At 44.0% G+C, this 26,920-nt stretch overlaps 1 protein-coding gene across 2 annotated transcripts in view; it reads left to right on the forward strand.

Moving 5' to 3' along the window:
- Positions 1-724: 724 nt before the first annotated feature.
- Positions 725-26,920, forward strand: part of nrbp2b (nuclear receptor binding protein 2b) — a 35,532-nt gene continuing 9,336 nt past the window's right edge. For both annotated transcript variants that reach the window (XM_070985806.1, XM_070985807.1), the window contains exon 1: positions 725-1,443. In XM_070985806.1, the coding sequence (XP_070841907.1) occupies positions 1,324-1,443 (120 nt within the window). In that variant the 5' untranslated portion in view covers positions 725-1,323. The remainder of the gene's footprint in view (positions 1,444-26,920) is intronic.

Here is a 26,920-nt window from a genome sequence, read left to right on the forward strand (position 1 = left end):
GGTAGTTGGCTTGTTGGTATCATGGATGGATTACTGAAGGGCCCAATGCGTACAGGCCAGGGGCCCCTGCACCAGAGCCCCCACATACAGTGACTGCTGACATTTCTTGTTGGCAAGTCAATGATCTGAAAGAGACATAAAATGACCACAAAGAGATAAAATGACCACAAAGAGACATAAAATGACCACAAAGAGACATAAAATGACCACAGAGAAAAGAAAAATTACTACAAGGAAAGGTAAAATTACTACAAGAGACCTAAAACAACCATAACGACACAAAACGACTACAAAGCAACACAAATACAAACAAATTGAAAATAACTTCAGAGACACAAAATTACCACAGAGGCACAAAAAGACTCCAAAGAGTTACTAAATAAGTGCAAAACACGCAAAACAACCTCAGCCAAACGACCAGAAATAACAGAGCTTTTCTGGCGCCTATGTGTGAGGGGTCGGGGGTCTTTTCTGTTGACTTTGGCCTTCATTTATTACTCTGAATAAACCATGCCGTTATTAACAGTGTGCAGTTAATCAAAAACCTGGGCTTTTACATTTTTTCCTTTTGTTGAGACGCATTCAAAAGTTTGCCCAGCTTCAGAGGCGGTGGTCGTCCTCTAAGGTACCGTTTCTGCCACAGCCTCCCCTCAGGCTCTGTTTCTACGCCTCCATGAAAACATGGTGCGCGCATACTGGCGGCTTTACGGCGCTCCAGCTCTCTGCGCACCGTGCCTGGCAGGAGCCCACAGCTTCAGATCCAGCGACGCCGACAATGACGCGTGAGGGAGATGGTCGAAAAATGAACTCTCTGCCATAAAACGGATCTCTGAAGCGAGCGGTGAACGCAGCGGCCTCACCGGGACTCTTTCACCTTTACGGACTGAGCTTTTACCGCCGCGTCGCTTCGGCGTGAAAAGGCAGATAAGCGGAAAACCATTTCACGAGCTGTTTTGCATGCAGCCTGCAGGGCGCACGAAGTCTGGGATATATTTTTCCACCCTGTTCAGCTCGTCCGGCGACCTCGCAATGTGTGCGCTGCTGGGTTTGATCTGAGTGCGCTGTGCTGCTTTCTCTCTGACTGAAGAGTGCCTGTTTGAAGCTACATCCATTTTTTCCCTGCAAGATGTTTTGAGCGCCAAGGGGGGCTGAGAGCGGCTGGTGTCGTCGGGAGGGGGGTGTTTCTTCACTGCGCAGGCAGACAAGCGGCGGGCCGTCTCTGCGCTACCGCTCGTCGCGTCTGATCCACAGCAGACAGCTTGAGGAGGCAGGGAGACCGAGGGGGGGATCTGGGGTGGAAATCTGGACATATACGGCGTTAAAATGACGATGTCCGTCCCGGAGAGGAAATCAGGATCGGAGGGGAAGGAAGAGGAGAGCGAGGATGAGAGTGAAATCCTGGAGGAGAGCCCGTGCGGCCGCTGGCAGAAGCGAAAAGAGCAGGTTGGTCGGTGTGTCTGTCTGTGCGCGCGCGTGTGTGAACGCGTTTCCTTAAATCGCGAGCAATCTGCTGTTTGATCAGGACATTTCAGCGAAGTTGCCTCCTTTGATCCCGCCGGACATCCTCTGTTATGCAATTCTTGAGCTATTTTATTTCCCCGCGGTGTTTTGCACCATCCACCCGTGAACCTAACGCAGATCCGCGGATCTGTTCAGCCCGCATCAAGTCCCTCTCTGTGGGGCAGGAATAGTTTGATCCCCCCCTCCCCGACCTCACTTGTTTATCTGGTGGCTTTCTGTTCCGGATCAAGTCATTGAACCTGTAGTTCATGATCCTCTGACTCTTAATTCAGGGTTGTAAATCCCACTAACACACTGCAGGGCGTGTAATGTAGTGACTCCTTCACTTTAGGACCATAAATGAAGCTTAAATGTCATGTTGTATCATAGAGGCATGCAGGTATGAGCATTGCATAACTCAGAATGAAATCACATGGAGAAATTTCAGGGTTAATGTGAGCAGCTGTCTAGAACTGAAATGGTTAGTCCATGAATTGATTAGTCAACTGCCAGAAAAGCAAAATAATCCACCGATTGACTGAGTCACTTCTCAAGCCCAGTGGTGTAAGCTTCTTAAATATGAGGTTTTCTGTCCTTTTATATGATCATAAAGTGAACATCTGGAGGATTTGCACTGTTGGTTTGACAAAACAGGCAATTTATTACCTCTGCTGTAAGAAAATTGTGTCAATCAGTTATTCAAGAAAGCAATCAACCAAATAATTTATGAGAACTGTTAGTCGCAGCCTTAAAACTTACTAATAATCATTTTAATTATTGATACTTCTACCTGTTATTTCCTTGATTATTAAATTAGTTGTTTTTTTTTTTATCTCTCTGATAGTCCAAAACCCCTCAGAAGATTCAGTTTACTGTCACCTAAGAGAAAAGGAGGCTGTAACTTTGGAGTTTTTGACTGAAAAATGACTTTCAGGATTAGTGGATTATCAAAAATAGCTGCAGATCAATTTTCTCAAACCACTAAATGCTTAATTAACCAACTCTTCTGGCTGCATTTGATTTGTGTAGCATAGAAATTAGGCAATCTTTGCAACATATGACGCTCTCTTTCCTTTGGAGGACTCCAAAAAAGCTCGTTCAGAGCCGACAGACAGCGTGGGGGTGGGGGGTGGGGGGGTTCATGTGCAGGATAAGCAGCTGATGGCTTCTGTGTTTGTGGCGGAAATGATTCTGCTTTTAATGTTATTGAGGGGAACAAGTCTGTCTCTCTCCCAGATCTACAGCTATATTTATGCCACCTCTCCGTATGAGGATTGGCAGCAGTTGGACGGCGCAGACGTTAGCAGCACTATAGAAAATGACCCAGCAGCCTTGTTTCAAGCTTCCTCTCCCATAAATAATCCAATCAAAGACATAAAAGGCGGCACAGTCTCTGTGACATCCATGCACCAGCAGCTTTGACGAGACTGAAACCTGTCCGCGTGCTCCAAGTGAGCAGTGAAAGACATTTAACCCCACCCCAGACTTAAAAACAACAACAAAACTTATCAGAGGTGAGGAACAGGCATCTGGATGTCTCAGCAATTGTGAGTCAGTGGGCGTCGCCTCCACCAGCAGCTCCTGATATGACCGAGAATTCAAGTTGAAGGTTATCTCTGGAACACAGACGGCGTCCTCTGCACGCCACGAACACCTGACCTCGCTGCACTTTCTGTGCCAATGAGCATCACTCATATTGGACACGACACACACACACACACACACACACAGCCCACCCCACCCGCACCTTTTTCCACCCATTGATTACCCATCTGCACCCGTTCTGGGCTTCCTCTGCCAGCTGAAAGTCCATCATAGAATATCAATGGAAACATTCCTGGTGACAGAAATGAAATCGTGAAATTAGAAATGTGTGGTAACATAAACATATTTGCACTCAGTGTGAGGAGCTCTGTTTCACAGTTTTAAACTGTGTATACAGAAACTTGAAGAACTAATTTAGCTTATTATTTTACTCATGTGCTCAATGTGGGAAGAATCATTATGTTGAACAGAGCAGAGATGTTTGGCTCCAACTAAAGACCTTTTGTTTTTGTTTTTACTGTCAATTAGTTTGTACATTTGTGTAACTGTTGACCATAAAATGTCAGAAAATGGCCAAAACTGGTCTTCAAACAGCTAATTTTGTCCAATTAACAAGGCAAAAATCAAAGGTATTCAGTTCACAATGACATAAAGCAGAAGGAGGCAGCGAATCCTCACATTTGAAAACATGTAACCAGCAAATATTTAGCCTTTTTGCTTCATAAATGAAATAAAATGTTGATCGACCAGTGATATCAACACTACAGCAGTATGATCATCATGGTCCACTCCTATCTGAAGTCCTTAAAGGAGGGCTGCAACTATTATTTTCATCATTGATTAATGTGCTGATCATCAAAATCTATATGAAATGTCAACAAAATCAACAATCGAAAACCTTCAAATATTCAGTTTACTATCACAGAAAACAAATAAAAGCAGCAAATCCTCACAATTGAGAAGCTGGAACATTTTTGCTTGTAAAATGAATTAAAAGATTAATTAGCTCTCAGCACGTTTTGTAGATGAATCATCTGCTGATCGACAGAATGAATCGATCAATCGCAGCAGTATGAGCTTATGAGTCTGTTGAAAGCTGATGAAGAATAATATTGTGTCTGTATTACCGATGATGAAGCTGGTTGAACTGCCCTCACCAGCGTTCATACGCGTTCATCACAAACAAAACGAGCCCACGTGACTGGATCTGTGTGGGACAAGCTGAGCCAACCCTTCAGCTGTTACTGCTCCAACAGGTTCAGAGCCTTCGCCTTCGTATACGCCCTCATGCTGACACATCTGTGAGATCAGAATCTCAAAGATATAGCAGTCATGTGAAACGATCAATCAGAAAAAAAAAACAAAAAAAAAACGCTGACATTTTTCAGGGCAGTCTTGTCTGTTTTGATGCGTACGTGTTGGATTGGTCCCGTCTCCGTCTGGGTGTGTCTGAGCGGCGGCCTTGAAATGCAGATGAATACTCGTTAATAAGTCAGTGGGTGAAAGTTCAGGACACACGCTGCCATATCTGTTATTCAGCTCAGGCATTAAAATAAACACAGGCCACAGTCACATGGTCAGCACATGGTGCCTTGTTTTCCTAGCAGGCGGGACGGTTTTACATTTTTGAACTGGACGGATGAGCTGCCTTCAGAGTCACTCCGTCCGTCTTGACTCAACACACAGAGCGCTGATTATTTTCAGGGGTGGAAATATGTCCTGGCTCAGATGTTTGCCTGAAAAGCAGCAGGAAAGTTCACGCCAGGAGATGACACAATAGATTAATCAAACTGAAGTTGGTGGTTTACTTAAATTATTTTCTTTCCAAATAAGCTCACATGGGTGGACAGTTGTTGCACAGCGTGTTGAAATGCTGCTCTCTTTGTTAACATGACTTACGAGGAAATCTTCACGTCCGCCGCGGCGTGATTTACAAGTTCATGATTTCTGACTGGCGCGTTTCCTTTGATTGAGTCATCTGTGCGTTCCCAGAATGGTGACATTCAGGCAAGGTAGTGACTCACGAAATACTGCTGTTGAGACATGAATTTGACCAAAACTTTCCAAGTTATCTTTGATCTTTGCAGAAAAAGAGCTGTCACTAATCTTTCCATGATCAGACGCTGCGTCGTTTGATGCGAATCAGCGATACTGTGCAAGGTGAGAGGCACAGGTGCATGTTGGTTATTGTAGTTCAGCCTGCTGATTTGGCACACTTATTAACGCCATTAGCAGTTGGAGCTGCAGCAGTGGGACACAGCTCACATCCACCTTGATGGTACTTTAAAGCCCTTAACGCCTGATTCATGTAATTTGCATCAATTTGCACTCCTTCTCAGACTCATACCTCAGTCAAATCTGAACACAAAGGGAAGATACACATATTTTTAGATTCAGTGTGAGGTACACTTTCAGAGGATATCATAACTTCTGACATCCGTGGCTAAAAATCATCCATAAGTCTGATTACAAATCATAGAAAAAAAGACGCACCTTATAAAAACAGAACTTGCCTTAAAATCTTCATGTTTTTAAGTTTTCTTCAGTGTCAGAGTAAGCGAGTGATATTTTCCTGTACATCCACAGATGCATTGCAAGCAGGAACTGCGAACACCTAATTCGGCACACTTTTTTTTGGTGCAAATTTACCAAACTGTAAACAAATAGGCTAAAAAACCCTCAAGTTGTAGCCCACAGCTAACTGACTGACTCCATGGCAACCTTATAGTTTCTGTCTCAGTTTTGTCTGCTGGGGGGGGGGGGGCTGCAGTATGCTCTAAAGGCTGATTGTCAGAACAGCACAGTGGGAGTTTCATCCACCAAAGACACAGTCCACCCCACTGGGCTCTTTTTATCACAGTCCAGCCTGGACAGAAGATTATCGCTGCCCGCCCTGTGATCTTGGCTCGATGTTGCCGCCTGTTAGACCTCCTAAAGTGAATCCACGCCCAACCCGATGCGGTGGTGCACCAGCAGCACACCACTCATTCCAGTAATTGCTCCATCTTCTATTTAGAGGACCTGCCTCCATCTGCTCACGGAGAGATGAGAATGAGGCAGCCTGGTTCGGGAAGACTGCATTAATCTGTCATGGTGTTAATTCACAAGCACAGATGAATACGCGAGTTTGAATGTGACGGGCAGATGCTGTTTTCTGCACTTGCGTGTTAACCGAATCCCGTGCACGCGTTAGCGCTCACATGCATGTGCCAACCTGAGGCAGCCAGGAGTGAGAAATAACAAGCCAATAAGAGTTTTTCAAAGCAGACATATTTAAAAAGGCGAGTTGTAACAGGTTGAAGTGGAGCGAGTGAAAACACAGGTTTGAATGATAAAATCAATAATGATTGATTTCCGTTTAGCTGCTCGCATTCCATTCGTGGCTGACACGGATAGAACAAACCGTCACTGAGTTGTGACAAAAGGCCGACGTTGATTACGGCTTCATTGTTTATCATGTTATTATGTGATGATGTTCAGGCTTTCCCCCAGGAAACGTCTCAGCAGATGTGGGACGATGTGCCGCCCAGATCCTGACGCATCTCAGATCTTCATGAAGAGTAGATGATGGCCTAAACAAGAGCCTCAGTCGTCAATGAGAAAACATTTGCTGTCTGGAATATCATCAGAGCTTTAATGTAATGTGAAGTAAGTAATGGAGGTGGTCTTCGCTTCTAGTGAGGGGGCCCAGCTCTGCAATAAAATGCTGATAATTACTAAAATAATCCAAATCACATGGTAGAAAGAATGAGCTTCTGCACATGCAGCACAGGCGCTTTGACTCAATGTTTCCCATTGCTCTCAATGTTTTTAATGTTTTGCTAGAATAATGATCAACTGACGCGTTACTGCTCCTCTAACAAGTGTGTTTAGCACTTAAAACATTCACTCAGGCTTGTTTTCTATGAAGAGAAATTTGAACTTTAAGAAGAAATATTTAAACCAACCCCAGCAGTGTAACCACAACATGTGACTAAAATTTTATGTGAGGGTTTATTGTTGCAACGAAGGATTATTTCATTACTGATAAATCTGTAGATTACTTTTTTTTATAATTAAGGCAATATCAGAAAACAGTGAAGCCCTTTTAATGTTACAAAAGTGATGCCTTCATGTTGAGATTTGATATAAATGCATGATGTAAAACAGACAAAAAGAACAAATTAGCTCATTTTAGCACGTGGAGCAGTGAGTGTTTTTCCTTTATAAATCAAATAAAAAAACAAATCAAATGTCACAGCTCTTTATTAATCTTACGCTGATCCCCTTATCAGATAATTGACTCATTGATTCATCCTCAGTCGTATAATTTTGTCATGTAATGCCAGCCACACACGCCGGGATTATTTTATCACAGTCAAAAATCATCACCCCATAGCATTCATGATGCATGTCGAGCAGTAAACCTCCACTAGGTTTCGGATGTTTTCCATGTCTGAGGTCGTAAAGACGAGCCATTAAACTGAGCATACACACACACACACACACACACACACACACACACACACACACACACACAGAGTATTGCCCCTCTTAAGCCCCTGTCATGTTGTGGCTTGCAGAAAGCGCTGCGTGTCCTGAGGGGATCCTCCTAATGACTTACGCTCTGTAATAATCCAGCTGTGCAGGCATGTTTGCTGCTTTGACAGCTGCCCTATGAGGAATGACATCCACTCAGATTTCCCTGGAGGGGAAACGTAGAGCGGGGACAGTCAGCTTTGATCCACCTGTTAACATGGTGGCTCTGCCAACTGCGGTCCTCCCCGCCTGTTGCTCGGGGCTTAAGGCTTTACTAGGAAACACATTCGCACTCTTTCATTCCTAGAATACAAAAGTAATGATTTGTGCAGACGAGGCTATCGATGTTGGGTTATTTTTAGCCGTGCGGGCAGAATGGCTTTAGGGGACAGCCGTTCAGCTCTGTCTGTCTGTCAGTCTGTCCACCACTTTGGTCCAGATTTGAATATTTCAGCAACTGTTTGTTTGAAACTTTGTGCAGGTGTTCATGGTCGCCAGAGGATGAATCCTACTGACTTTCTTGCAGCACCACGATGAGGTTGAAGTTTCTGTTTTTAGTGAAATATCTCAAGAACCATCAAATGGATTGCCATGAAATTTGACACAGATACCCATCATGCCCCGAGGATGACTGCTGGTGACTTTAGTGATCCCCTGACTTTTTCTGTAGCACCACCTACAGGTCAAAGTTTTCACTTGTCCTGTCTGATATCTCAATTTCTACATGGAACAATCTCTTACCTGATCGAGGACAAGTAAATCCAATATAGCGAAAATAAGATGAGATACGACCTGATTTTCTTGTTTAAAGTAAAGAACACATCTGTTTATATAGGTGTGTCTCTGAGGAAAAGTTTGCGTGGGAATGGCAGATTCCTGCAGCTTCGTCTTCTCATGGCTCATGAATGATTTAACGACACTGTGTAATTTACCTTTCCATGTGTGACATACTGTATTTTACTGCCTGGGTGTCCCTGACCCAGCCTGCCACGTTACATTAGAGATAGCATGCTATTTTCATCAGTGTTTTGCAGCTGTCATTGTTCAGTTTCACTGCATAGCTCTCAGCTGGCGGGGGTGTTTGAAATTAAATTGCAAAATAATCGTGTCACGCTGTTGCTCACGTGAGCTAATTGTAGTTTCCGGTGCTTTTGAAGAGCAAGAGAAAGAGAGGAGATACTGCTCTTGCTCCGTGGAAAAGCTGAATACTGTCTGATGTTTGCACACTGCTATCTCACTGGCACCCATGCATGGAGGAGGCTGTTTATACAAAACAGCAGCTGGCAGCACGAGCACCTGCATGAGGGTTTTAGCTGCTGGTAAGTCAGCGTCCACACAAGGAAGCTATTACTAAACTGCAGGAAACGTCCACCCTCATATACAGAATAAGTCAAAGGTGGTTTTCTTTATTACTTCCTACATCGTAGATTAATACTGAGGATGTCCAAAGACTCGTCGGACCACAGATTTCCACTGGTCTAATGTCCACTCCTGTGTTTCTTGGACCAAGCAGTTCCCTTCCTCTGCCTGTTCTCCCTCAGTTGTGGTTTCTTTGCAGCGTTTCGACCACAAAGGCCTGATTCACACACTCTAATCTGAGTTAAATGGATGTTAATTGGTGATTAATTGGAGAGGCTGCTACCTGTAATGAGCTTATCCTCTGCCGCAGAGGGAACTCTTGGTTTTCCTTTCCTGGGGAGGTCCAGTTTCAGTTTCTCCACAGCCTTTGATGGTTTTCAAGACTGCACTTGAAGATACATTCAGAGTTCTTGAAATTTTGCGCCTTGACTGACCTTCATGTCGTAAATTAATGATGGACTGTTGTTTCGCTCTACTTGGTTGAGTGGCTTTTGTCACAATATAGATTGTACATCAGCTGAATATTTCCTGTACACCAGCCCTACTTCAGCACAACACAACTGATGTTTCAAATTAAAAAGGCAAGACATTAACTTTTGAAGAATCAGTGTCCTGGTACTGTGCGTTCACTGTTATCATCAGCTTGTGATATTGGGTGCATTCCAGGAGCTCATTTGAGACTTAGTGCAGTCGCTGCAGCTGGCATCTGAACTTCATCGCAGGTGAACAGAGGAGAGGAAGGAAGGTTTGGCTTTGCCTTGTTAAGCAACCACTTCAGATATAATGAGTTATGATGAGTTGCAAAATTATGCATTTCAAAAAATAAAGTCAGGGTTAAGCAGAAGTTCGAGCGTCCATCCGAGCGTATTTCCAAGAGAAACAGAATACCTGGGCGGGGTTCAGTCCACTCACACCTCCGTCACCTGCATTGTTGGATCAGGAAGAGGAGGATGAGGGTTAAATGAATAAATTAGAGCTCAGCCACATTCTTTGGAAACACAAACAAACCTTTTTGTCACCTTAAATCCAAACATTCACCTCCTGCTATGATACTGCTCAGTTAGCTACCCACAAGCTAACAGACAAGTGTGATTTTATTGGCTTAGCTAGTAACCCCCCTTCCCCAAGCACTTTTGATTTACACTGATTTAGCATGTAGCAACACTTAACGCAGGGACTCAGGAGTAAGCTTGGAAAATGTGTTTTGATTTCCTCTGTGTTTAAAGGTGCCCTGTGGAGTTTTTGACCCCACGCGGTGCTGTGGAGCTATGATTGTAATGAGTCGGTATCTCTTTGCATCGTGCATGAAAAAAAGCACTTCATATTCATACGTCTGGTTTCATGGTCTGCAGCTAATTGACAATTGGTGCCCATAAAAGAATCGCAGCAGTGCACCAACAAAGGCGAGGAAGGAGAAAACTGCAAGCTGGTAAGCGCTGATGTAAACGGAGTACAGTTTAAAATGAGCTGTTCAGAAAATGCCTTTGCAAATGTTTTATGAGGAAGGAAAAACATTCAGCACGTCTTTTAGACCTCAAGATGATGTATAACATTTGTGCTAAATTATGAGTTTTGTTAGTAGCGCTTCCTCTTTGGATCTCAGACTGCCATAAATTCTGACATTTATCCTTGTCTGTTATCTGATCTGGGTTTTCTCTGCTACAGCTCCATCGTAGCTGTGCTGAAAATGTGATGTTTGGACAGTTAAGAATGACAGGAAGCTGGCAATGATGTGCAGTACAAGTTACAAAGCCAATTTTTAGAGTAGAAAGTAAGGTTTTTTTCTAGTTTTCTTCAAACTAGCTGGACTCAAACACATGCTAAGAATAGGCCCTTTGTGTGCCAGGTCCACTGCCACACATTGTGAACTCAGATGAGCTTTGAGCTGCGATGTGAGTTGAATTACAGCAAACAACAGAACAGATGGTGTTCAGCCTCTTCGGCTCCATCACAAACAGGCCTCACATCAAGCTGCCTCGAGATGCTTCTATACCTCATCTTTTTTGCCAATCTGTAGCTGCTGTCGGAACATGTGATCTTGAGGGATCCCGTCACCTGGTTGTGAAATGTGACCCCTCTGCGGGTCGTCAGACCTCATGGGATATACAGAGAGGTATCTGTCAGCGTTTTCCACTCCAGCTGTGTGAAATGGAGCCACCCGGATTTTCTCAGAGAGGAAAGCTGGCATGAAAAGGACTCCTCTAGGACTGGCTGACATGTCTGCAGGCTTTCACGGAGCTGTCACAGTAGTTCATGTCACATGACATCCCCGCCTCTGAGAAATGCCTCGCACCTACTCGGGCATGCTCCACACACAGCCTGCAAGATCTTTGGAAGACGGCAGTTTCCCGGAGTCATCTTTTGGAGAATGACTCTTTTTAAATGCAGAGCAAACTTGATTTTTCTAAATTCTTGCACCTCTGAATTCACGAGAACGCAGGATTCTGGCATTTCTCACACAGAAAGTCTTAACAGTACCATCTGGATTTGCATAATTCAAACTGCATAATGGAATCATTGTTCTTGTCTCCTCATTTCTCAGCGTCTACTGTTAGAGCCTCTGTTTGCCATTAAACAAAGAAAACTACAAAAATGGTCCCAGAGAAAGCATTCCATCTTGGACAAAAGATCAGTAGCCTCAACAGCTCGTGATCCAGCACCTAAAACAACAGGGTCAAGGTGGAGAGCGCCAAAAAGGAAAAGGCATTCTGGGAAAAAGGCTGAGGGAAAGGTAGACGCTACACTTCCCTGAACTGGGTTCCTTCAGCAGAAATCTGCTCTGCCAACTGGCTTGTCTGTGCTGGATGAAGGAAAACCGGATTTGTAGCTCGCTTAATGTTAAAAACCAAGCTTCTGCAGAGAGCTGACTATAAGCAGCTGTCTTTAACACTCAGCTGTCAGGTACTGAAAGCCGGCTTTGGTTTTCTGCTCAGATTTGTTTGCTTTTTATCTGAGTGGATAATTCCTGGTTTTGTTTTGCCAGTGTGAGAATGCAGTTTGTTAAGTTCCTCTGTGGCTGCTTTTGTTAAAGCACCTCTTCTGTTAAACTTAATAATAGACTTTCATTTTTCTCAACGTAAGCTATTGAAAAAAGGATTTTGATATTGGTATTGGTACCCTAATCCCCAAACAATCCCTCCTCCTTCCCCTTCCTCCTGCCACAGGTGCAGCAAGCTTAAAGATGGCAGCCAAAGATTGTATATAATGATATATATCTTCGTACAGTTGTGTGAGGCAGCATGTGCTCTTTGAAATACGCCAACCTTGGACACATGATATATAACAGCAGAAACCTAACCAAGGGAATTCTCCTGTACACACGCAGAGCTTTGCAAATATAGTCTTGTGATTCAGATGCACGCACACATTTGGTTATAATAATAGTTTTCGGCGCAGTCTAGTTCCTGTTATGTATAGTAATGAAGTGAAGCCTTTCAGAAAGCTTAGTGAGGCCTTCCTCTGTCTACACTGCTCGCTGACTGACTCTCATAACGTCTGAGGCCTGCTGATTTAAAAGGCTTGTTGCGCAGAGCGGAGACTGTAAAGGCATTAAAGGTGCAGTTATGGTCAGGTTGCTATTGTTATTGAGTGTGTGTGTTTCACCCTCCCCCTGCTTCAAGGCAAAGGCCAAGGTCTTCCACCCCGGCGCTATATGTGACTTTGATCAAGAGACGTGTGTGAATATCAGCCTAAAAACATTGCACGGATCCTCCAAAGTGCTCCAGCTGCTGCAGGCAGGAGAGCCGAGGTTGCATAAAGCCTCCATAAACACAACTATCTCTCCACGACTAGACCTCTGTGTGTTAACTATCAATAAAAGAGGGATACTGCTTGGAGGTTCGTATACGCATACTTTTACAGCTTCAAAGGGAGCTTTCTTCGCTTTGTTGACCAGCTGATATGGAAACTGTGCGTGTGCAGCTTTCAACGTGTTGACTCATGCCTGTGAACTTCAGCGGCTCGTATGGTGACCTTTGAAAGCAAATATGGATATCTTTGTGCATATGTCAACTATGCACATAAAAAGTGATCCAGCGACAAGGGACCACGTGGAAACTGATCTGGTTTAAATGTGTATTATTCTAAGAGTCTACGTCATGAAGTTAAGCTATGCATTGAAACTTAAGTCTGTTTAGACGTCTTTTAAGGCCACATGTAGCTGCACTTCTTCAGTTCTTGTAAAGATCTGCTACTGATTTTATTCTTTTTTAACCTTGATTCATTTGTTATATTCAGTGATATCCGTTCTTCTGTACCTGCTCTTCCCTCATGTTTCATGTTTTTAAAAAGCAAGCCTCCCTCCAGCATCATTACAGCACCCACCCCGATTGAAACACCATTGAATTGGTCGAATGCTTTTTCCCCCAGTCATAACTTTTCAGTGTACCGGTGTGCTTAATGTTAATGGAATAATAATTGTCAAACAGCCCCAAAATCACATAATAGAAACTGAATTATGGTAAACGGCAAAATGATGCATCCTCTTTACCAACTAGTCGAACTATTCTGTATTCAGAGCTGACATTTTCACCTCTCTTAGGTGGTAATCTGTCCATTGTAAACATTGCATTTCTCTTTAATGCCGTGAAAAGAAAGCTGAGCATGAACACACAGTCCTGCATAATCACAGTTCCTATGAATGTTTAGTCCAGTGTTGTTGTGCAAGGCCTCATCCTGTACCTGCAGCATCCAGCCTCTGCTTCACAGGCTGAAATCACTCTTCCCCTCCCTCATAAATCTGCTGTCGTCCCCGTGTGGCAGACGCCGTCCAATTTGCATTCAGAATTTGAATGTGCCTGTGTTGTTTGTGCTGCTCAGGCAGCTGGAAGTAAAGCGGGTTACTCATGCGGAAGCCGAGGTTGAATTAGAGGTGCATCCCAGCAGCCATCAGTCAGGAGGATGGCTGATGAATTAAATATGGAGCCAGTGAATAAAAGCCTCTCACCCTGCACTACACGCTGATGGACGCGGAGGTCATGTCCTCTGTTTTCCTTTGTGGGGATAAAGGGGCTTGAAATGTGGTCCCCATATTACTTTGAATCACAGATCATGCTTTTGGTCGGTGAATCATGTTGAAATATAGGAGTTATTTCGGCAAGTCAATTTAAAACATGTAGAGCCCTCAGTTTTGTCAATTTTGTTGCCATTTTTCTGTTTCTCACTGGGAATTAGATATAATATATAGTGATAACTTCCATTTCAACAAAAAATACCTGTTATTAAATCCCTCCAAATCCTTCATCACGTACATTATGTGATTCTGGAAAGACATGGATCTAAACTGCACCTGCTTATGACTGCAGTGGTGATGACAACACATTGTAGCCCTCTCTGCGTTGTGCAGAAAATGTGGTGAGGTTGGTGGAGGTTAGCTAAACACACACTAACCCCCCACGTGGTGCTTTCACAGACACTCCTATTGAGCTTTGTCTGTAATGTTACATAAGAGTAACAGGCACTGAAAAAGCAGCTTGCCGTCTCCGTGCATATCTGCCAACAGGCTTTTGTTTGACCACGTGCTGAGGAGCCAGTTCAGGTTGACTTTCCCTACTCAGCTTTATCCCTCTGGAAGACAAACGCCGCATGATAAACGCAACTCTTCCTGCTCCGTCCTCTCATTCATATCTACTTTCCTTTAGCCTTCTGGGTTTCTCCACACGGGGCCTTCTTAACAAGCTCAATATCAGCCACTTGACTAATTGAGGCCTATAAATGCAACAATAGCTGTAAGAGAGACACTTCTACTTAACTGCATTCTCACAGTGCCCATAAGTGGTTTCTTCTGCTTGACAGCGTTGTTTTCCTGCTCCTGCCTCCTGTGTTGCAAGCCAGATTCGGTCCCAGCATGCACGAGCATGCTGCTACTGCGCTCAAGCCAAGCTTTTAACTGTTGCTGGGTGGCTACTGTGGCAAATACTCAATAAGCCCTTGCACTCTTTGCCAAGTCTTTTGAGGTTTTACCCCGAGTCACCCCTTTTGCTTACTGGAAAGCTGTACTGCAGTAACCTCTGCTGGAGATGCAGAGGAGGAGGGGGTGTGGTCGCTCTTCCGCTGGGGTTGTAGTAGCAATGAAGCAAGCAGTGTGTGTGGATTTACAAGCGTGAGTTGGGTAATCCAGTGGGCAGAAATTACCGCGCTTTATGGAGAACTTTAATGCTCAGGTGGACTCTGCCAGACCCTGTTAAGCTTCTCCAAGAACTCAGTCAATTGCACATGTTTTTTAAAGAAACGGGAAGGGGGGGCAGTTTCAATTTGAGGCAAACACACACACAGCCTAGTTAGAACCTCTGCTTCTATTCCAAGAACTGGACTATTTGCCAAAAAAGTGACCAGTTGCAAAACACTCCCTCCTTGGTTTGTAAGCCTTCTCCCCTCCTTTCAGAGTCGTCCTTTGGTGCCAGAATTGTGGATGTGAGAGTGAATTTGTGGGTGAAACTAAGTGATTCAATATCGAGGCCTCAGCGAATCAGCAGCCCACTCCCAAAGTCCACCCCAGACCCAGGCACCGAAACCTCAGAACTCTAGTTGACGTCATGAACTGCCAGCACTCCAAATGTTCAATGAAGAATGAAGCAGCGCTTTCACAAGAGGCATTTCTGTGGTCAGTTAAACATGTGGCCCAAAACTGCGTCTTAATCACTTTCTCCATAGAAGTTATTAGTGGGCTTGAAGAGATGGAAACACATCAATGTACACATGCTTTCGCAGAATAAAGAAGCCCTGCTTGTAGATGATTTTGGCTCAACCCTGCAGACGGAGGTGGAAAAACGTTCAAATCCTTCCTTTTAAGTAAACAATACCACAATGTAAAAATACTCGACTAAAAGTCCTGAATTCCAGATCTTACTTAAAGCTGCTATTATCAAGATTTACTTTCTATATTAACAATGGAGCAAAGATAATTAGCACCCAACTCAGCAGTTCCCCCAACAAAGTGTTTTAGCGTCTATCAGCTTGTTGTTTTGGTTTTACGGCCCCAGTTCTGGTTCAGTCTCACAGCTCTCACCGTGTTTGAGGCTGCAGCTGTTTTCAGCCAAAAATATTTGATGAACCGACTGCACGGTACCTGCACAGACACACAACTCACATTAAAGGGTTGATATTGCTTCACGTTTGCTGCACTGTGTGCTAGCACATTCACTTAAGTGGCTCTTTATATGCTGCAATATTAAAGCTAAAGCTTGTTGCTCTGCACCCAAGTGGCCAAAAGTACAGAATTACTAGAAGATTATTGGAAAAATGTACTTCAAAATGTAAACAATATGCAGAAAATATGCTGAATATTTATTTGTAAAGTAGTGTGTCTTGTATAGCTGTTAGATTAATGTTATGGAGTAAGAAGTACAATATGCACCTCTCAAATGTAGTTGAGTACAAGTATAAAGTTCTTACCTAAGTAGAGTACAAGCACCTCTAAAGTACTTAAAGTGCAGTACTTGAGTAAATGCACTCAGTTACAATCCACCACTGACCGCAGACTGATGGAAAGTATGCATGAAAGGCTCAGTAAGTGCGAGAAAGGCCTTAATAACTCGCCGTGGGAATTCCCGGAGCCATCCTGGCCTTGAGTCAGAGTCTGCAAGGCCGGACACCAGGACTGGGCCAATATTTAAAGAGCATCTTCCTGTTCAAAACAGACGCTGGAAATGAGTCGTCACTCACAAGTTTAGAAGTTAGAATCAGTCGAGCAGAAAAGGCAGTTTTACCTGGAGGGAGCGGCCGAGGTGGTTGGACTGTAGAGAAATCTGTTCGTGTAACTCATTGAGAAAACTTCCTGCCTCACTGTGTGAATGTGACATGGACTGTGAGTATGGAAAACAGCTGTAACATTCAAGCAGTCAGTCCCTGAGAGGAGAGAAGTCACTGATGATTCATGCAGATTCTGTACAATTATGACTCAGCATGAAAATCAAACTCTGCAGGAGCTGTGAAATGAATGAATCAGGGTAATCGCCGCAAGGTTATGTGAGGATGTTGGTGCGAAGGAAGTTTCCTGCATGTTGCTGCTGATGCTGGAGAGATAGCGAGATTAAATCTGAGTGTGCTGGTCAGACTGTGTCTGATCGAGCCATCACTGCAGCATCAACCAGGAAGTAAACAAAAGGCTTTTAAACACTAATGTCTGCTGGAAGGAATTTGGGTCCCATCAACAGCGTCCCTTTAAACAATGGCTGACAGACAGAGGAATTCCAACATGCTTCAGGTTGTGAGGTTATCGATGAGCTTTTCTTCCCTGCACAAACTAACCTTATGTAGCGACTGCAGAGCTTTGATGCTCTACAGGCTTCCAACAAGACCGGACCCCCTTTTGATCCAAGCTCTGTTTGCTTCATTAAAAATGACACCCACAGCAGGTCAAGCTTGTTAACCTCGGACTGCCCCACGGGGGAGGAAGGGAAGCCTCGCCACGGGCTTAAACATATTTATCCCGACATGTAATCGCATTATTAATTAATGTGAAATGAAGCACAAATATTTGGCACGATTCAGATAATTTCTGCTTGAACTAAGGTTGTGTTTTGGACATACTGTACCACATATCATACAACTAATACATACCCAATATTAGTTGTTTATCAATAAACTGAGCACAAATTACAATGTGAATGGTCAGACACACAAAAACATTGTATACTGACACACAAAAATGTGCTATTATGACTTTTAGATACATCAATATTCAGATTACTTCTTCTTTCGAGTGTTAGCTTCACACAGATATTGTGTTATTGGCAAATATTTCAACTGATCATTATTAAATGGTAAATCTGCAATAATCGATATTTTTGTCCACTTGGGGGCAGCACAAACACACAATGCTGCTCTACCTGATGAATGAGTTCAGTTCTCACTTTTAGCTCTGTTTTTGGTCTCCACCAACTCCCGAGGGAACAATCTGTCTCTTTAGCTGCTAAACGCTCCTCTGTGTTCGCCAGCTGGTCGCTTGCTGTGTCTGCCTGCTGTTTGGTGCTGAGCAGTGGGTTTTTAGAGCTTCTTCACTGAAAACAGCTGCCTGCTGCGGCTAGAAAATGATGCTGTTAAAGCTGTGAGGGAGAACTAAAGCAGTAAAGTTCATCACTATGAATGACCTCTTTCCCATTGAAACATCGTTTTCACATTTTCATTTGATACATCGTTATCATGAGACCCCATGAAACAAATCAGAGCCAGAATCGGCTTTATTGGTAAATAATCTGACTCCAGTTTAAACATTGCACTCAATGCACTTGCAAAGAAAAATAGACATAAAGCTCAATGGAGGACAAAAAACAAATAAATAACTAACTTAAATATCGATCAATATATTATTATTGCATTTTTTATGTCTCCAATATTGATATTGGCCTCAAAAACCCATAAAACACGACCAAAATACATGCAGAGCTTCGTGGAGCGCCAGCAGAAAAATGCTAATCAGCTGTGGTTGTGATATTGTGAGTTCGACTCTCGACCTTCGCTGCGTGCCCTCCCCTCTCTTTCACACCTGTCCTGTAAAATCAGCGTAACTCTCATCAGATAGGTGTTAGCTGCAGCGCTGCGATAACTTCCAGTGATTCTTTGAGGGGGAAAAATCCAGAACGGAGAATCCTGCGCTGATAGCGGAGCCAGATAATGGTTTATCTGGCCACATTATGCAGCTTTAACCTCTCACTGGCGGAGAGGCAAACAGAGCCACGTGGTTGCTGAGGTGTGATGAAACTGGGTGTTTTTTCTCCCGCGTAGGCCTTTCCTATTCTCTCCTGATATCTCCGAGCCAAGATGCTGGTTCATATGCTTATCAGATGAGACCTGCTACTCATGTTCCCAGGTTAACAGAGAGATCTCACTTGCAAATGAGGCAGAAAAACAAGATAAATTCCTGTCACCAGCTGCTGAACTTCTGTTCCAAGCAGTGTTGGATTTGTTAGCAGCAGGAAGGTGAATCTCCACCTATTTTCTCCTTTTACCCTTTCAATGTCACAAATGTCAGTCCTTATCTTCTGTGTCTCAAGAGGTTGAGCAGGGAAATGAATAAACACACACTGTAGATGTGCAGATAAAATGGCCCTCACCTTGTGCTCTTTCTGTGCCCTTGAGCGCAGGAATGTTTGATTGGTTGATGGATGTGTGTTCAAAGGGCGGTGGGGCTTTTTTCAGCTCGCTAGCTTGACGGCTCCACGAAGGTTCAGAGGTTTGACGTGGACAAATATGTGCTCAGAGTGTTTGAAGGGATCCTGGGACTCAAGTAGAGCTGGTTCTGATCAGAGCTGGTATGATTAGTGTTCGATTTGGGAAGCAATGGAAAATTAAGCGTTAGCCATCAATTTCTTTGGGTGTTGGACTGTTTTTGAGGGCGTTGCATCGTGATGGGCATTTCTCGATTTTATGCCAATTTAGACTAAATGATTCATCATAGAAATAATTGGATCCACTTCAGAGTTGGTGAATTTTCATGTTTTATCTTGTTTTTTATTTAAGTGTAATGCACAAAACAATTAGCCAAATAGCAAGTATGCAATATATATGAAAATCGAACCATCCAAATTATGTCCATAGTATTGAAAACTGTGAAGTGTGGGAGGTTTCTAAAGTATTTGTTACTGTTTTAGTACTTGTACTATTGTCTTACCACCAGTCACCAACATTTTTGAATGTATTTGGATGTAAATTTTGAGTTTTAGCTCTTAAAGAGTAAGTTACCTGATGACAGTATTGCCTCAGGATACAGGAGGAAGAGCATGATTTATTAAAATGGCATTATCAATTAGAAATAAGTGTATTGCTTCTGCTATGAAGCAGAATAACAATGCATGAGCCACCTCAGTGTGGTTCAAAGAAGTAGCCTCATATACGGCCTCTGCAAATAAATAAGTCTGTTTTGCTAAAAAAAGTTATTGATTCATGACTTTTGTTGCATAAAACTGTTGAAAGCTGAAGTATAAAACTCCCTCATGCGTGTGTACTGTATATAAAACACTAACAGTCACTGATCCACGTCCACCCGTCTCTGCCCGGCAGGTAGACCAGAGATCAGAGCTTCATTTGTGAGGAATCACTGTAAATATGGAAAAGCTTTATCGTGGCCCAGCCAGAGCAGCGTCTTCTTGAATGCACCTGTGGTTTTGCCATCTCTCTCCCGCCGGCCTTATAAATCTACGGCTTTGTCCCGGTGACAATGGGAACGAGGACAGCGCGGCTAATCTCGTAGCCCTGGAACAGACTGAAACACAAAACAAAAAGCTAAATTTGAAAGGCACAGCATCTGCACAAACCAAACATCTTCCAGTCTCAATGTGCACCGCGGTCACATAACAGGACGTGAAATTGTTCTTTTATCATCAGCAGCGCTTCATGAAAAGAGGCTGAATAACCTCCCCTGCTTTTCACCGTGTTTTGACAATATTGTGTCCTGTTTCTGTTTGTTTCGCAGCAGCTCGCCGCTCTGTATCCATCTGCTCTGATAGCCCGCCTTGCTGTCCTACATTCCTCTTAGCAGGGAGCTTTAACTGCTCCCTGAGAAAATGAAAAAGTGCGACGTGATGAGGGCTGATATCTGCGTCCGATATCTGACCTTCTGCGTCCTTTGAAAGAGGTCGAACCTTTGACGCCCTGCACAGTCGAGCAGTTTAATTTAGATAATGTGGCCTGTGACGGGTATTAATCTGAGAAAATGCTCCAGGCAAGTTAATGTGGGATGAGTAAAAAAAACTACCAAGCAGACCCACACTGTCGTCTAAAGTGGAGCGTGCACGGTTGAGTCGCACATTTCCTGCCCCCTGCTTGACTTGTCACGGCTTGTGCCATCACGTTGTTCTTCACACCGAGCAGACACACACACAGTATCCGAGAGGCTGACCCGATTGTGTGCACACATGTGACATCCTGGGGCGCGAGACGGCGCGGGAGGTGGACCGTGGAGTGGCTCAGTTAGCCGGTGAAGGTCAGCAGACGGTCAGCAGCTCGAGGCCCCGACGCTGGCCGGACGGGAGCGAGGAGGAGAGTGCGAGACGATGGTTTGCTTTGGTGTTAAAACATTAGCATGTCTGTGTGGCAGAACAGTGTTTTAGAGATGAAAAGGTAGGAAGGATATAGTGCTACAGAGCCCGAGAAAGCAAAGTCCTGTGAGGCTCCAGAGGGAGCTGAAATAACCGTGACCGTATCATCGAGGTTATCTCAGCAGGAGACTTCACAATGTTTAACACAAAGCCTGCAAGTACACTGGAAGTGTGAGACCAGGAGGAGGCAGGAGGCACTGTGGGAAATGTAGGATCCAGAGGTGCTTTTGACCATATGCTATTCATGAGGAGGATTATAGAAGCGATGACCTGTCGTGTAATTTGGCTCCTGACCTGATTTTGACTTGATGATCCGCCAAAATCCGGTCAAAATTGTAACCGTGCTCTCTGATGTGATAGCCTCCTTCGTCTGGCTCTCTGCTGACTGCTGGTCAGATGTTGTAGCTGGTTTTGATCGTCTGTTTAGAGGCAGCTTTTCATCTTTCATATATATGGTTGTAATACTTGAAAAATCTAACAAAAGAGCTTTTTCTGTCTTTATGATGGACTTTTTGCATCAGTTGGTAAAAGTTCTGTCTATGAAATGTCAGAAATAATGACAAATTAAGCAAAAATAATGATGAATTAAATCTTAAAATGTGCGCAGTTTACAGCCATAACATTAAAACCACCGACAGGTGAAGAGATTAACACTGATCTTCCTGTTACAACACAGTGTAACACCAACCTAAACACCCTCATGGTAATGGCATTGCCTAATGGCAGTGACAAAAACTTCAAAAACTTCCCGGATCTCAGTCCAATCGAGTATCCACAGGATGCGGCAGAACCACCCACCTCACACCTCACAGGACCCGGAGGATCCGCTGCCAATGTCCCAGTGCCAGACTCCACAGGACGTCCCCAGAAGGCCTGTGTCCGTGTCTCCGCAGGTCAGAGCTGCTTTGGCAGCATGAAGGGGACCCACGCAGGACTCGGCGGGTGGTGTTAATGTTGTGACTGATCGAAGTGAAATGAAATGAAGCAGTTTAATTGACACACTTTGAAGCTGAGACCAAACAATATAAGCTATTTCTTGTACTTGAAAAAGACTTAATTATGACTCAATAATATATCAGCAGCAGTTACGAGCTCCCTCATCTAAACTGTAAACTAAGCCGAGACTGCAAAAATGTGGCTAATTTACTACTTTCACTACTTTGTAAGTCCTGTTGGAGTAATTTGGCCTACAAAGCTCAGGAAACCAAAGTCTTTATGACAACAAACACCAAAAACAGACAGAATCATCTAATTGCCTGTATTGTTTTTCAGATGACAGCAGTAACAGTATTATGTTTTTGGACTGACGATATGTGTCACCATGTTTGAGTTTCTCCTTCCACATCCCAGAGTTAGAACTGATTTTCTCTACCTTCTGTGACTCTTTGATCGCGCTGCTCTTTGATGCCGGTGAAATCTCTGAGAGAGGAAGAAAGCACCAAGAAGCTGCACTCATTTACATACAGCACAGACACCTAGCGAGTATCTAGTACAGCGAAATGCAGATTACTTGGGTGTAGCCTTTTGCCATCCAGAATCTGCTTATTAAATATTAATGCTGTGCGGCGTATCAGCTCATCGTGGAGGTATGAGGCGAGACGCTGAAATGTAGGAGACAAAGCTCTTTGTCACTGCAAGGCTTGGACCCACACGCAGTCTCAGACAAAGGCGCTCTTTCAATCGCGCTGTAGTTTAGTCCTCTCGTCTACATCTCTGCTAATCCTGCCTCCGGCTGACTCATCACTCACCTTTTCTTATTTCGAGATAATTCGCTGACCTCGCGCCAAATGGAAAAGAGACGCCGCTTTAATCCTGAGCAATGAAACTGTCACTGCAACCTGTCCAGCCGTCGTTTGTTATCGTGTTGTCGAGGAGATGGTTTGCACTTTTCCTCCACTTGGATTTAGCTTCAGGTCGACGGTGATTTATGTAAATAGGGTGGAGAAAAAGTAGATTCGACAGTGATGCAGACTGCAGCTTCCAAAATGATCCTACAGTCGAATCAGTTCCAGAAAAAACTGAACGTTATAACTGTCATGAAGGCCGGATTGATTGCTTGGCTGATGTCCTCTACTTACAGCTTGAACTTTCAGTAAATCACATACAAGTTTGAAAATGACATGTGCACCCAAATACTGTACATTATGTGCTCTTTAATTCTGTCTTTCTCAGTTTCAAGTCCAAGGAAGCAAAATGCCCACATGTTGCAGCCGTGCCTTCCTAATGCACTTAAATTGTTCACATTAACACTATTTCTGATTATTTTTGGCCTGTCTCTGTGTGCTATTTGCTCATTCAGTCTTATATTTTTTCTACTGTTTTGTGCTCTTATCTCTTTGTTTATAGACCCCAGAAAGACACATTAGCAGAAGCCAATGGGAACCCCATAAATAGCCAACAAGAATAGCATTGTTTATTTGCCTCACAACGACTTGACCGTTAGCTACAGCTAGCCCAGCTCTCTACCAGTTTGCAATGGGAAATCTGCTGTGCTGATCAGTGAAGACGCCAATGAAAGATGCAATTTATATTTGTGGAGATTTATTTGGTTGATTAACTTTCCTTGTTTTGTAGATTATATTGCACGAAATGCCCTTTTTATGGGTTTGAATGGGGGCTACATGCTCATACTTGCACATTATCTGAAGCTTTTAGCAGGTGTTTAACCGCGGCGGGGTGATGTGTTGCAAGTAAGAACAGATATTTCACGCTTGAAATAGCTCTGAAGTCGTATTTTTCTCTTACAAATCAACATAAAAGACTAACAATCCAAGAACACATTCATGTGAGTAAAAACTGCTGAGGAATAAATTGTGTGGCGAGGTAATGAGAGGTTAGGGTGACAGCCTTGAAGATCCAGTTTTACCCGGCTGGGATGTTAACAAACATCAGAATAGAAGTTGTTTTGACGTGAACACACGATCCTTAAATCCCTTTCCACGCCCTGAGCCCACCTCCCTTCCAGCCGCCAATGGCAGCCGAGCATCCAGCGGGCTGTTTACGAGTCTCACGGCACCGCGACCGAGCAGCAGACCCCTGGGACGCCGACGCTGGGACTGGGGACCGAGTGTTGCTCAACATCTAGAGAAAACAAACAACAGCCGGGCCCGGCGGCAGAGGGAAACTGACATGATTCCCTCCTGATAGCTGCTGGAGTGAAGGAATCCCCTCACTCTTCAGCCGGTCAGAGCGCTCTGTTCCAGCTCTGTAATAGCACTAATCAGATTATCGTGTCTTGGAGAGTGGGAGTAGTGAGATTATATGTCATGTCTGCTCTGCGGCCTGTGAAGAAACCCCTGCAGGGGGCTTTGCAGCTGCGCTGTATAGGTTGAGCAATAAACAAACCGCAGCAGCTAAAAACATTCGGTGGAACATTTCTTCCTCCTGAGGCGGGTTTATTTCATGAAAATATCTGCGGCGGCCGAAAAGTCGGGATATAAAATGGAGTATTTATAGCAGCTTTTGTGGTTGCTCTGATTGCTGTTTGTCCTCAGCATGTTTGGTTCAGCTAACAAACCTCCTCCTGTTGAGCCGGATACAGAGGGACGTTTTTGACTCCATTCAGCGCTGAGCCTCGGATGATGATGTCAGGAAGCGTGGTACAAGTGGAGCCCTGTGGGATATATCAATGCTTAGCATTTAGCCGTAATAAGTAGTAATTCAGGTCCAAAGAGACGCGCAAATGATAGTCGTTCAGCCGCTTCCCCGTCATGGAGCTCATTCTCAGCTGTTTGCCGCAGATCCCCAGCTGACTTTTTAAGATGATGATGATGATGATGATGATGATGATGATGATAGAGGAGTGTCAGGTGTGCATGCTTATTTTCTAACGGCACAGATCACATGTTTCTTCTATGAGCCATGACGATACAGGATCAGGGTAATGAACAAATAGGGAGGAAAATGTATATATAATGTACTATAGAGTTGTTGATACAGATCTGTTTTATGTTCTTCAGCCCACTGAACTATGAGTACTTTAAGATGAGAGCTGTTATCATGGTTTTAGCCCCTTGGATTCAGTTCCTTGTTTTGTTTTTGTTGCCCTCCAATCATTTAAAGGTCCTGTGTGTCGGGTTTAGAGGGATCTATTGGAATTGTTTTCGTTGCCTTAGAATGAGCTCTTTATATCTACAGAGGCTGCTATGTTGCACTGCCATGTTTCTACAGTAGCCCAGAATGGACAAACCAAATGGCTCTACAGAGGGGCTTTCCTGCAAGCTGGGAGGGGAGAGTGAGTTTGTAATCTGCAACCTTGCTGCTAGATGCCACTAAATCCACTCCACACCCCACCGAGTTGTTGACCACCAGCAGCTCAATGCAGCAAAGTTGTTATGAATTGGTCCTCACGTCGCTTTGGGACATGCATGGAGGAGAGACGTGGAGTGGAGTAATAAATAGTAAAAAGAGCCACACCAGGTGGGATAAAGCCACAGGTAAAGCTCAGCGACGTCCTGAAGCACTTGCTCAGATGTGGTCTGGAAGGTTCATGGTCACAGAAAGAACCCAGATCCCTCAGATCCTGCTGCCATTTCTCTTTTATTTGCTGCTGAGCCAGTGAATAATAGTAAAGGTCAGCAGACTTTGAATTAAACATTGATAAAAATGACTAAGAATAACCGACTCATGGTCAAACACTGTCGCTAAGTAACTCTAACAGTCATGTCTAACACCCTCTGTGATGCCGTCTCTGTTAAGTCTAAAATCAGCAATTCGTTCTTTAGTTTTGGGTACAGTCAGCCCCACAAAAAGTGTCATGAAGGAGGGACAGCAGCTCAGCGTTCCTCCTCTGCTCCTGCAGCTGTTTGTCTGATAAAATCACTAACTAAATTCCTGCCTTGAAAGCAGACGGCTTCAGTTCAATGGAATTAAAATGCCGCTGTTCTAAATGAATGCATGTATTGGTCTGCACAAGCTGCTGCGAAAAATAAACATGATAGCAAGGATTTGTGTTTCATTTTAGCGAGATATGAGCAATATGCCCACATGTGCGGCTTGTGATAAATACAAACTGAATGATATCTGCATGAAAATGTTTTAGAAAAAGATTTAAAAAGCGTGCTATGGGCCTTCCATGGCGTGATATCAGTCACTTTCTTATATATCAGCAAGACTACCAGTTGGAAACCGTCAAAGGAAGGCAAACGCTTTGTTAAACAGCTATTGTTATGAATGAAGTTCAAGGTAATTACAGCAAAAATAGTCATTATCCCAGTGCACGCCCCAGGGTTTGGAAACCACTGATTTACAGTTTTCAGTTCAGGCCATCAATACAAAGATCAATGATTCTGTGTTCTCTGGAACTATGGAGCTAATACTTTATTGATCGTCATGAGGAAATCTCAAATAGGTCAGAGGTCAGGGTGCTGGAGAGGGGAAAGATTTGTAGTGATGTGTGGAAAAATACTGACATAGCTAAATCTGCTAAGTCCTAGAACAACTATTAACCCGTTTGAATCCGCCGTCTTCTGAAAACGACGCCAATTCTCCATCAACTTGACGAGATGCCGGATTAGGAACACTTATTAGCCATGACCTTTTAACCTGAATCCACTCCTCCTACTCATAGAGCCTCTTCTGTCATATGAAAGTATCAGAAGGTCTGTCAGGTCAACAGAGCTGAGGCAGCAATATCCTGTGGTGAGTCTGTCTGTAGCTCACGATGATGGAGCCCCGGAGCTGTGTGCGATGCCGGATTATAGACCGAGCCGCTGCCTCCTCGCTCCACTCAACTCTGCTTCCTTCCTTCCTTCCTTTGTAGTTCTTGAAGCTCCGGTTCCACCTCCTCCATCTTGTTTCTCATCTCTCTAAATCCCTCATCCACAATCCCCTCACTTCTCCCTCTCCTGCTAATCCATCTCGTCACTCTTTACACAAGCTGCTGCTCATCCTGTCGGCCCTCTTTACTCTTTATCATTGCGCTGTGGCCGGCTGGCAGCGTTAACCTGACCTCAGCGCAGGGA

Source organism: Chaetodon trifascialis, chromosome 18 (genome assembly GCF_039877785.1).
Source record: "Chaetodon trifascialis isolate fChaTrf1 chromosome 18, fChaTrf1.hap1, whole genome shotgun sequence".
Lineage (NCBI taxonomy): Eukaryota > Metazoa > Chordata > Actinopteri > Chaetodontiformes > Chaetodontidae > Chaetodon > Chaetodon trifascialis.